The 10,679-nt window shown below is 38.9% G+C and overlaps 1 protein-coding gene across 1 annotated transcript; it reads right to left on the bottom strand.

The window, feature by feature from the left end:
- Positions 1-202: 202 nt before the first annotated feature.
- Positions 203-10,279, bottom strand: LOC143034384 (uncharacterized). The gene is made up of 4 exons (XM_076200352.1): positions 10,195-10,279; positions 9,878-10,013; positions 8,867-8,933; positions 203-8,304 (listed from the first exon to the last, which is right to left on the bottom strand). Exon 4 carries the CDS (start codon positions 7,946-7,948, stop codon positions 1,055-1,057), a length of 6,894 nt encoding a protein of 2,297 aa, XP_076056467.1. The 5' UTR covers positions 7,949-8,304; positions 8,867-8,933; positions 9,878-10,013; positions 10,195-10,279; the 3' UTR covers positions 203-1,054.
- Between the last annotated feature and the right edge of the window lie 400 nt (positions 10,280-10,679).

Below are 10,679 nucleotides of genomic sequence, written 5' to 3'. Positions count from 1 at the left end.
GTCTAGTTGCCCCAAAACAGTCCTAAAATACTGCAATCAGTACCTTGGTGAGGAATATGTGAAGTATCAAATAATTTTTCTTAAGTTTGGCCAACATTGCAGTCTTGTAGGCTGGAATCGTGAACTTTAAAGGTGTTTTACTGATATAAGATGTAAGGGAAGGGTCTGATGGAAGATGAAAGAAACAATAAAGAAGGTTTGATGGGAGTATATTTAGAGGATAAAAATATACAATAGAATAATAACATACTTAGCAAAGACACACATTGAGAACGTAGATTTTCCTGTCTTATTGAAATGGGACCCCAGGCATTGAACTCTCCTTCCCTGCTACACCCTGATTTGCAGTAGTCAAAGACAGAATGCAATATCACTGGGTTTATCATAAACCATTAAAGTGCATTCCTTGGTATAGTGTACAGCTAGGAGGTCTCTTAATCCAACACTCGCCAACCATCACTAGTGCCGACATTTGGGCCCAGGACATAAACCCACTTTGGGCCAATTCCTGAAGTGGGTTTATGTCCTGAGTCCAAGTGTCTGCACAAGTGGCAGTTGGCAAATGTTGGATTAAGAGACTTAGGTGTACTGTATGACAGTGTATCAATGCTACAAACTGTCCATAAAATAAATCAATCCCGTTTCAAAATGTACACTTATCAAATATTTACATTGAATATAAGGATACAACTTACTATTATTACATTTATACTGTATATATATTTTTTGCTAAAGTCCAAGAAGACAACATGATTTTATTGACAAAAATGTTTCATATAGTTACTTGTCAAATATATAAAAATGATCAATATCAGCTGTGTCATTCAATCTCTGAAATTGAACTCCATCTGTTTCTTCTTGGTGATTTGTTTGAAAATTTTTCCATCTGTAGTTTGTTTCATTACAAAGGTTGCAAAGTACTTGGATTTTGTTGCTGAACTATGAACTTAGTAAGAGTGCCTTTTAAAGCTTTCCTAATTGCATAACACTTTCAGTCTTGGAGGTGTGTACTACACTTTCTCTGAGCCAGTGTCACTCATGAAGTTTAACTGCATCAAAAGTGTCCATCAGTGTCTCTCCAGTTGGTCATTACATATTCTTGCAAACACTGATTACACACCTCTTCCTTCTCCTTCTCCTTCTTCTCCTCCTGCACCCTAATGAAGGGCTGAAGGCATCTTGCACATAAAGAGGCCTTCAAGCAAGAAGCTATTTTAGTAATCATTGCATGACACATGTAACAGTACAACACAAGGTCATCGTCAAAAGTTTTATAAGAGGAGTTGCATACACTACAAACCCTATCAATGATTGTATTTTGTGTGCCCAGACTATTAATCCCCCTTTCTTCAGGGTCAAAAGGGTGAGGAGGTTGTCTGGCATTGCTGGAAGATTGTTCAGTTTGAGATTGGTTGTTAGGTTGTAGTAATGCATTTCTGTGTTGTACATGTTGCACGGAAGGTCGTTCAGTCATATTGTTGTTGTCAGACTCCAGCTGCATGGTTTGGGGGCATGGTGATCTACTATGGTGGTGCCTTTGTATGCTGGTTCTTGGGCAATAGTCAGGTCCTTCTTTTGTATTTCTCAAAGAATGTCTGAACCTTTGGGATTGTTTTCTTCTAGTTTCTTTATGAAGCGACTGTGTTTTATTGTGCACTTGTACTGCTGAATCATTAGAACCAGATGTTAAGTGTGTAGATAAAAAGAGCTTGTGGCGACTATTTCTTCTAGTTTGCACATTCTTGCTTCTTCTTGACACAGAGTTGTTTTGTGTACGAGGTCTTGAAATCTGAGAATGAGATAAATATTTCTGCTTGGATGCTTTATGTTTTATAAATCTTGACAGCCACCATTTGTGACCACGAGATTTTGGAATATGTAAATCAGATCTTTGGGCTGATTGTGAATATGGTAGTTTAGATGCATGGGTACAATTGGGAAATCTGTTAGATTCCGTTTCAAGTTCTAAACATTTACTCACACCATGTTTATTCTTGTGGTAGTTGAATTTGGGAATTTTTGATACCAATGCTTTGCTTGGGGTTGACTTAACATGTGAACATTCAGGTAAAGGGGATGTGGATGCTGACTGATTATTTCCTGAAAATGTAGGTTCTTCAATAAGATCTTGATTATCAGCAGGAAGAGACAAAGCAATGTCTGGCTTAGATTTGGAGAACAAGAATCTTTTTTTGTAAAATGAGGATGATTGTGATGGCTTGGCAGATTTTAGTTTCCTTTTCTTCTGAGGCAAAGCTGGGGCAACGAATGGCTTACTCTCTGGTCTTTGGCCCCGAGTCAGTTGAAAATGAGTTGATATAAATGGATCTGACTTTGATTTGAGTGAAGAACATTCATCTGGGTCAGTCAGGGAAGGCTTCAAAGGTACTGTGGACTTTAATTCTTGTGCTTTTTTTGGTGCGGTCACATTGGTGTTGAGTTTAAACTTCAAACCAATGCAGTTATGTTGATCTGTCTTTGACACAGAATGGTCAGGCAAAAGGTTCTTGAACAACTGGCTTTTGGTTGGAAGTGGTATGGAGGAAGAATATTTGTTCTTCAAAAATGATTGCTTATTAGCACAGAGTACAGCATTCTTAAATTCTAGGTATTTGGAAGAATGTGAATAGGGCACATTTGCTTTGTGTTTTAGTGATTTTGACCCACCATATATTCGTGTACAGCGTGTGGAGGAATCATTCTTTTCTCGTAGGAGTATAGGTTTAGTGGTCTTTGGTGAAAGGTGTTTAGATGTGTGACAAATTTTAGAAGTTTCATAACTTTTTGTCAGAGGAGATAATACATTTGTCATACTTGTTTCATATCTAAGACTTTGATGAGGTGAAGCCGTAGAGAAATCCATTTTGAGTATTGTTTGTTTGAATTCATTTGTCTCACTTGCTGAACTCAGAATGTACTGGGACTTGAAAGCAGAATCTTTGGATGTCAAGGAGGATGGACGCTTATGTCTGTGGAGCTTTGGCCCAGAAACTGTTCGTAAGTTTTCAAGTTTTGAATGTTTGGGTGGTGGAAACTTAGCACACAAACTCCTATGAAATGAATGTTTTGATTGCAGTATTTTGGAATACTTCAACTTTTGATGTATAGAGCTAAATACATTTGATATCGTTCTTTTTGACACTGACTTTGATGGCAATGCTATTGAAGACCTACTTGGGTTACAGGACTTTGAACTTTGGTCAGGTCTTGAATGCAACATTGGAATATCAGGAAAAACTAAAACAGGTTTTAAGCAAAATTCCTCCTGTTTTAAATATTTCAAGTCTAAAGAACCTTTTGGAGGGATGGAATTTGATTCATTGCCTTTATGTTTAGATTTATGTACTTGTGAGTTATTCTTATCACTTGATTCAGGAGGCTGCAAGACAGACTTGCCACTTGATTTGGATGGTAGTTGGGTAGGTGATGTTTTTATTGCTGATGATTCTATAAGTACATCCTGTGTACATGATTTAGGAGGATTTTTGTGTTGAAGAAAAACAGATAAAATGTGTTTCAGACTATGCGGACTCAATAACTTGTCACCCTCTTTAGTACCAAGTTTAGCTGTAGCATCTGATGTGGGAGAGAGTGACATAGATTCCTTTGGCCCACTAAACACTGATCCAGCCTCCAACAATGGATCTGAAGTTTTGACCATGCTTTTATTGACTTGTGAGTTTGATTGCATGTCGGTTGAAAGAGAGGGTACTGCTTGGAGTGATTTATTGGAAGCTTTCTTAGTCTTCTTTACAGTTGATTTTGGTGCTCTTTGTCGCTTCGAAGGGCACTTCTTTTTCTCAATTGGTTTTGAAAGAATTTTTGAGTCATTTTTCAAAGGTGATTCTATAAGTACATCCTGTGTACATGATTTAAGAGTCTTTTCCTGTTGAAGAAAAACAGATAAAATGTGTTTCAGACTATGGGGACTCAATAACTTGTCACCCTCTTTAGTACCAAGTTTAGCTATAGCATCTGATGTGGGAGAGAGTGGCATAGATTCTTTTGGCCCACTAAACACTGATCCAGCCTCCAACAATGGATCTGAAGTTTTGACCATGCTTTTACTCACTTGTGAGTTTGATTGCATGTCGGTTGAAAGAGAGGGTACTGCTTGGAGTGATTTATTGGAAGCTTTCTTAGTCTTCTTTACAGTTGATTTTGGTGCTCTTTGTTGCTTCGAAGGGCACTTCTTTTTCTCAACTGGTTTTGAAATGGTAAAGTCTCCCTTTCTGATGGCTTCAAGAATTTTTGATGCATCTTTCAATGGTGTAAGTTTTGGAGTAGTTTTATTACTATCTAATCTGGTGATTAGGAGAGATTTCTTAGTAGAATGTAGATGCACAGAATCCTTTGTTGTTACTCTAGAAGTGATTGGAGCATTCAGAATGGTTACTTTTGGTTTTGTGAACCTGCACAAGTGTGATTTATGTTTGCCTTTGTTGTGTTTTAATGACTTCTTGCTTGCCTCACAATTTTTTTTCATGCAGTCTGTAGTCTGAGTTCTGAATTCAGTACATTCTGGTGGCACCAAATCATGAGTATGATTGTTGTTAGGGATTTCATTGGACAATGAATAAGTAGATTCATGGTGATGGTTACTGGTAAATAGAAATGGGAGTTTATCACAAATTTTGTATAAAGAAGGACTTTGTGTTGAGGTATTAGATTTTTCTTTGGAAAAGGATAGCATGGAAGATGGCTGGGGGTTGGAAGTATCTTTGTGATTGGGGGAATCCATTCTATAATTGATACTTCTGTGACATAAGCTCTTACTAGATTCCAGAGATGAGTGTTGATTAGGTATAGTAGAGCACAACCTCTGAAAAGGATAGGGTGTTGCAACTTTTGGGGCAGAGAGTATTACTGATGTCTCCTGCAAGGATTCTTGACTTGAAGAAGTTGACAGTGTTTCATAAGTGGTGTTATTGCAGAGGCCATGATTATCTGCAATGCACATTTGAAATGAAGCAGGTACTGTTGCTCCAACTGCATATGCTGAAGTATTACTTGCACTTGTAGATACATTAATAACATCTTCAAATTCAAAAGGTGTAGTGGTATCCATTTCTAATGATAATGACTCCCAAATATTAAGCTCTAATGGGGATAGTTTAGAAACATCTGATTCAGTAAGAGATAACACTGGAATGTTGTTTTCATTTGAAGAGAGCACAGAAATGTGTGTCCCTGACAGAAAAGATTTCCTTCTGGTTGGAAAAAACACTGAAGCATCTGTGGCAAAGGAAGGGGGCTCACACTCAATAGAATTTATGGATAATGTTTTAAGCCTATTGGTGAGGTCAGTGGAAGGTGATATAAGAGAGACACCAGTCTTTTCCGGAGAAAGTTCAAGCACTTCAGTACTTGCCAATGAATCATCACTATCAAAATCACTGATTGTAGATATTTCCTCAGCAGACTTACCAAGCAGAGACTCATCAGAGTGCAAAGCACTGGTCAAACATGACTCAGAAATAAGAGATTTTCTTGAAGAGAACTCTTTGATGTTTTCAGAGGCAAATGCTTTCTTGTCATGAGATGGACTGGGTGTTGAGTTAGATATTTTGGGAGATGTGTCAGGGATATCTGTAGTTGGAAAAAATGGGTCTTCATCACTGGTAAAGTGTAGAGATGTGTGGGATTTTTTATCACTATATGGGATTGTCACTTTGGAGAGAGTTACTGGGGACGTTTCTACAACTGAATTACAAGCTATTGATACTTCAGAAATGGTGACCTTGATAGGGTTGGCTACAGAATCAGGCAATGGAGAGGATGTTGATATCTGAGGTTGGGAAAATCTAGGGTGATCAATATCATTTGAAGACGAATTCAGATCCTGGAGTAACACAGAAACAGTGGGTTCTGAATCAGGAATAGGATTAGTGGATGGAACAGGCCTAGGGATGTTAGTTTGACATGCAGCAGGGAAAACATTGATGTATGGTTCAGGGTCAGATGTGGAAAACGACTCAAGGTTAGCTTCTTTGGACAATGCTTGGGTGACACTTGTACAATCTAATGATCCTTCATTGACAGACCCTCCAGTTGATGAAGTAGGAACAGCACAAGCTAACAAAGGGGGTTCACTGCCATTATTATAGACATAAGATTGAGGGGCACAAGTGTTCAGTGGTGATGACTCAGGAACAGTACAGCTACATAGTGATTTTGAGATACAAGAACAGGAAGATGATGATACACGAGCATCTGAAGACCCTTCAAGGACGTCAGTCCTTGCACATTCATTACTGGGAGTGTTGCTTTCAGAAGTTTTGGAGGGATGATCCTTGAGGTTCTCTTGTGAGTGACTTAGAACAACACAGGTTGCTTCAGAAGAGTCACAGATCTCAGGGTAAGGAAACATCTCTTCTACAAGTGAGACTTCAGAGATGTTGCCACTGACTGACCTGGGTGTATCACCATCTTGACTGGCATGGGGCTTACAGTGAACAGCACTGCTTTGCAAAATTGCTCCAGGATTATCTTCAGAGGCCACAGATGTTAGATGGAGAGCAACACTTTGCTGAGACAAATATGAAACTGTATCAGGTTGCATGGGTGAATTAGGATAGTGAGTACATAGAACAGTTGTCTGTGGTGCTATGCCATCCTGGAGGGATGGGGTTGTGGTTGTTTCATTTAGATAAGGTGGACCTGATTCATTCTCCACCATATCTGAAGGTGCACAAGTCATAGCATGGATGGAAGAACATGCTTGGACATCAGAACCAATCATCTGAGAAGTTGTGGAGACAGTAAGAGCAATCTCAGATGAGGAGGCAAAGGTGATGGTATCATCTGAAGAAGGTGCACAAATAAAAGTTTCTCTGGAGGAAGGGCCAGGGATATTATCATTGTCATAAACACCCTCAGGAGATGGTGCACAGACATTAGTATCATTAGAAAATAATATATTGGTGTCTCTGGGATCTTCTGTGGGGCTGTTACAGCATGTTAAATATGGTGTGGTGTCACTGTCAGCCTTAAATGATGTGGAGGTATCTTCCCCAATAGTAAATGTTTTCAAATGATGATCTTTATTGGATGATGTCTCAGTGATGTCACTGGTGACAGACATTGCAGTGTCATAGGTACTGGATTCAGATGATGTACACATGTCAATGTCCGATGGAACAGATATATCACCCCTCTTGGAAGATGGTATAGGTATGCATGAAGAACTGTGTAAAGGTGTAAAGATATGACAACTGATGGGAGAGGATGTAGAAATATCAGATCCAGCAGTTGATAGCACACTAATATCAGCACTGGTAGGGTGTGAAACACCAGACCCAATGGGAGATGGGGAAATTCTTAGCCCTATGGGAGATTTGACATCAATAGTAAATGGAGAAGTGTCAGTATGGGGGGTATCAGCATATTTGGCTACATTACAACCATATAATTTCAAGGTATCAGTACATTGTGAAGTTGAGGAAATGCCATCACTGAAATGAGGTGATGTGGAGATATCATCTTCAGAGGCCAATACTCCAGAGTTGCAAGAAGTTGTGATAGAAATCTCAGTATGTCTGGGTGACAGTGGGGAGAGATCAACATTGGTAGGAGATTGGGTCAGGATAGTGGGAAGTGGAGAATGTTGGGTGGAAATTCCATGAATAGATGGTGCAGGTGGATCAGCAGGGAAAGGAGAGAGCAATTTGGTAGATGGTGGTGGTGCAGAGGTACTGCCTTGAGTAGAAGAACACTGACTACCAGTCGAGCCAATCTGTACTTTGGCAGAAGTACCAAGAGTGTCTTTAGACTGTGGTAGTTGTAATATTTTATCTGAGGTGCTGAGTTCTGAGGCTGTCACCTGAGACACAGCAGATGTGTCTTCATGAACAATTTGAAAGTTATCCCTTGAGGAAGAGGTCTTCTGTGCCACCTGTACTCTCTTCCTCAATGAAGGACCTCTGGAGTACCTTTTTCTTCTGTCCATTGTTTCTCAAGCAAAAGACTTGGACAATAAAGTAATCTGTTGTCTAAGTTATTTTCAGATTAGTGAACTTATATTTTTGTTGGCACATAGCCTTCTTACCCTTGGTACTTAACTTCTGTTCTGGTGAAGGTTATTTCTGACATGAATTATTTCAGAGTTGGAACCATACAATCAATGAGTCAAAGAGATCTTGAATGGGTACTATTCATTCTCACAGTATACTGCAAATCCAAGTTCAGAGAATCTCTGTATTTTGGTCCCAGAGCCAGAATCCATCACTTGAAATGGAAACTGCTATCATCACTTCTTTAAGCTCAGTTACACTTCATTCATCAAGAAGTCAGGAAGAATTTCAACTGTCAAAAAGAAATATCAAAATTCATATAGAATATATCATCATCATCATCTAATCTAGGGAGGCAAAATCTAGCATATGCCAAATTGTTGAAATGTAGAAGGAAGACCTAAAACTAACTGAACAGGATAGGGTAGACTTCAGCAAGTTGGCAGCAATACCTCCCACTTCAGTGTCTCTAATTTGCTGGTGAAATTACCTAGTTAATAGTTCCACTCTTGATACTTTTAGAAATAGGATCGCTCACCCATCACTACCTCATCCTTCTCAGTCCTAATCCCAGTCCTGACCCTAATTCTGATACCCACCTTAACCTTTATCCTAACCCCATTCATAGACAAAATCCTTATGTTAACCCTTAATTCCCCCACTCAGTGCCTGCAAATCATACCAACTGTGAACAGCTTTCTGGGGTACCCTTAAAGGAAGAATAAGGAATGGTTGTGCCAAGTTCTCTGTGCAAAGAACAAATTTCCTGGTGTACCAATGTGCAAGTAGAGAAATAATATGGTTATTTGTAATAGAATGACACTGCTTTGCAAATCAAAGGTGAACACACTTACCAGTATAGAACCTCATTCTCCAAGAAAAATCGGTTGCATACAGTGCATCAGTGCTCCTCTGCAGGTTCTGTGAAGAAAAAGCATGATTTGATGGCGGGGCAGAAAGATGAGGGTAAAGTTTGATATCATCTGCAGGCATCTTGTATTCACATTGGAGCTGGGAGCAGGTGTGGTTTACAAAGATGAGAATTTGAGAAATAAGAGGGGACCAAGAACAGAATCCTGGGGAATACTGCTTGGAACTGGTTAGAGAAGCTTACACAGCCATTTACAGAGACACTCATGATTCAACCTACAATAAAGCTCTTAACAAAGCACATACAGTGGCGGATCCAGGATCAAAATTTGGGGGTGGGGTGCTGTCCTGAATTTTGTAAATATAGATGATGCTGGGGGGGGAGCTAACCTGATTTGTGTAAATATAGATGACACTAGACACATTCTGTAGCAAAAATACGATGATTTTGAATATAAATTGAAGTATATGTTCTCACTTGATTTAGTTTCTTTCAAAATATTGGGCAAAAGTAATACTTAATCTTACATTTTTAAAGATTTACCCTCAATAATGTGTTGAATATCCTTCCAATTATTCTCACTGAAGTGTTTTATCAAATGCTGGAAAAAGAAATCTGCCACTGTATTATTGCTTTTTGTCACATAATGGTGTACACAAGGCAAGTTTCTCAACCTCTGCAATGAGGTAATGAAATACCAAATTTGCGGGGGGTGGGGGGTGGCTTCAACCCTCAGCCACTGAGCACAAGCCTCCCCGAAATCCTAATGGCTGCTGGTTTAATCCATAAGTAACTGGTAATGGATGTGACCAACAGCCTTGACAAGTCAAAGTTCAACAAGTTTAAATTCACTACATGTCCTCGATCATATCCATAAGTAAATAGACAGGAGACGAGTAGTCTTAAAAAAGTAAAGGACCACTAATTTAACCATGGTTGGTTGAAATAGCACTAAACAAAACCACTGTGAATTATAAATATCCCCGATACGTACCTGTTCTCCTACTGACCCAGTTAAGCCAACCTTCCAAGTTCAACGACCTACAACTATCAACAATCACCTTGGGTATGGTCTCCTTACCTTCGCAGGTACTTATTGACCAATACAAAAGGTGAATGGGTAATGCCGGCTGAAAATAGATAAATGCATGTTATCAATTTACAGGACACTGCTCATTACACTTCAATCACCTAGCAATACAAATATATATATAATCTAAAATGAACTAGTGGATATTTACGAAACTAACGCATTTTCGATTTGTTAAACATGAATGTATTGTTTTTACCACTTCTTAACTTTAATGCTACCTTATTCTCTCGTGTCCACGTTTTCAATGATGCATAGCTTCGACATGACGTCACAACTCATTAGTCATACGTACTGGCTCCTTTTTTAATGTCAGTATGATGTACTCTAATTTCTATAGAATAATATTTCTGGTAATCACATATTGGATTTTTTCTGAAACTCGGATGTCTGTTACTCTATGTGATTAATGTTAGCCTTATCAGTATCGGAATCATCATGTACATACTATCATAATAATTCACTTTTTGTTTACTTTTGTGTGTGAATTTATATCTGCACGTATCGTTGTAACGAATGGGTGGATCCACCAAGCCTGATAAATATTCGCCCAATCACGATTTAAAACATTTCACCGGTACCGAGCTAATGCTTTTTATTCATTCAGAATGCCAACTGGTCCAATCGAAAAAACTGACGATGCGCACTTTCTTGGTGGAACTGACCCAGCTGTTATGCACGCTGAGGGCCCACGAACAATGGTTAC

This window comes from Oratosquilla oratoria, chromosome 17, assembly GCF_046742065.1.
Source record: "Oratosquilla oratoria isolate Oo_2021 chromosome 17, ASM4674206v1, whole genome shotgun sequence".
Lineage (NCBI taxonomy): Eukaryota > Metazoa > Arthropoda > Malacostraca > Stomatopoda > Squillidae > Oratosquilla > Oratosquilla oratoria.
Note: the sequence above shows the minus strand (reverse complement) of the source record. Positions and strands in the feature narration are given on the sequence as shown.

Bases quoted from the DNA above. Each gene is read 5' to 3' on its own strand.
- LOC143034384 (XM_076200352.1), bottom strand. From the start codon at position 7,948: ATGGACAGAAGAAAAAGGTACTCCAGAGGTCCTTCATTGAGGAAGAGA.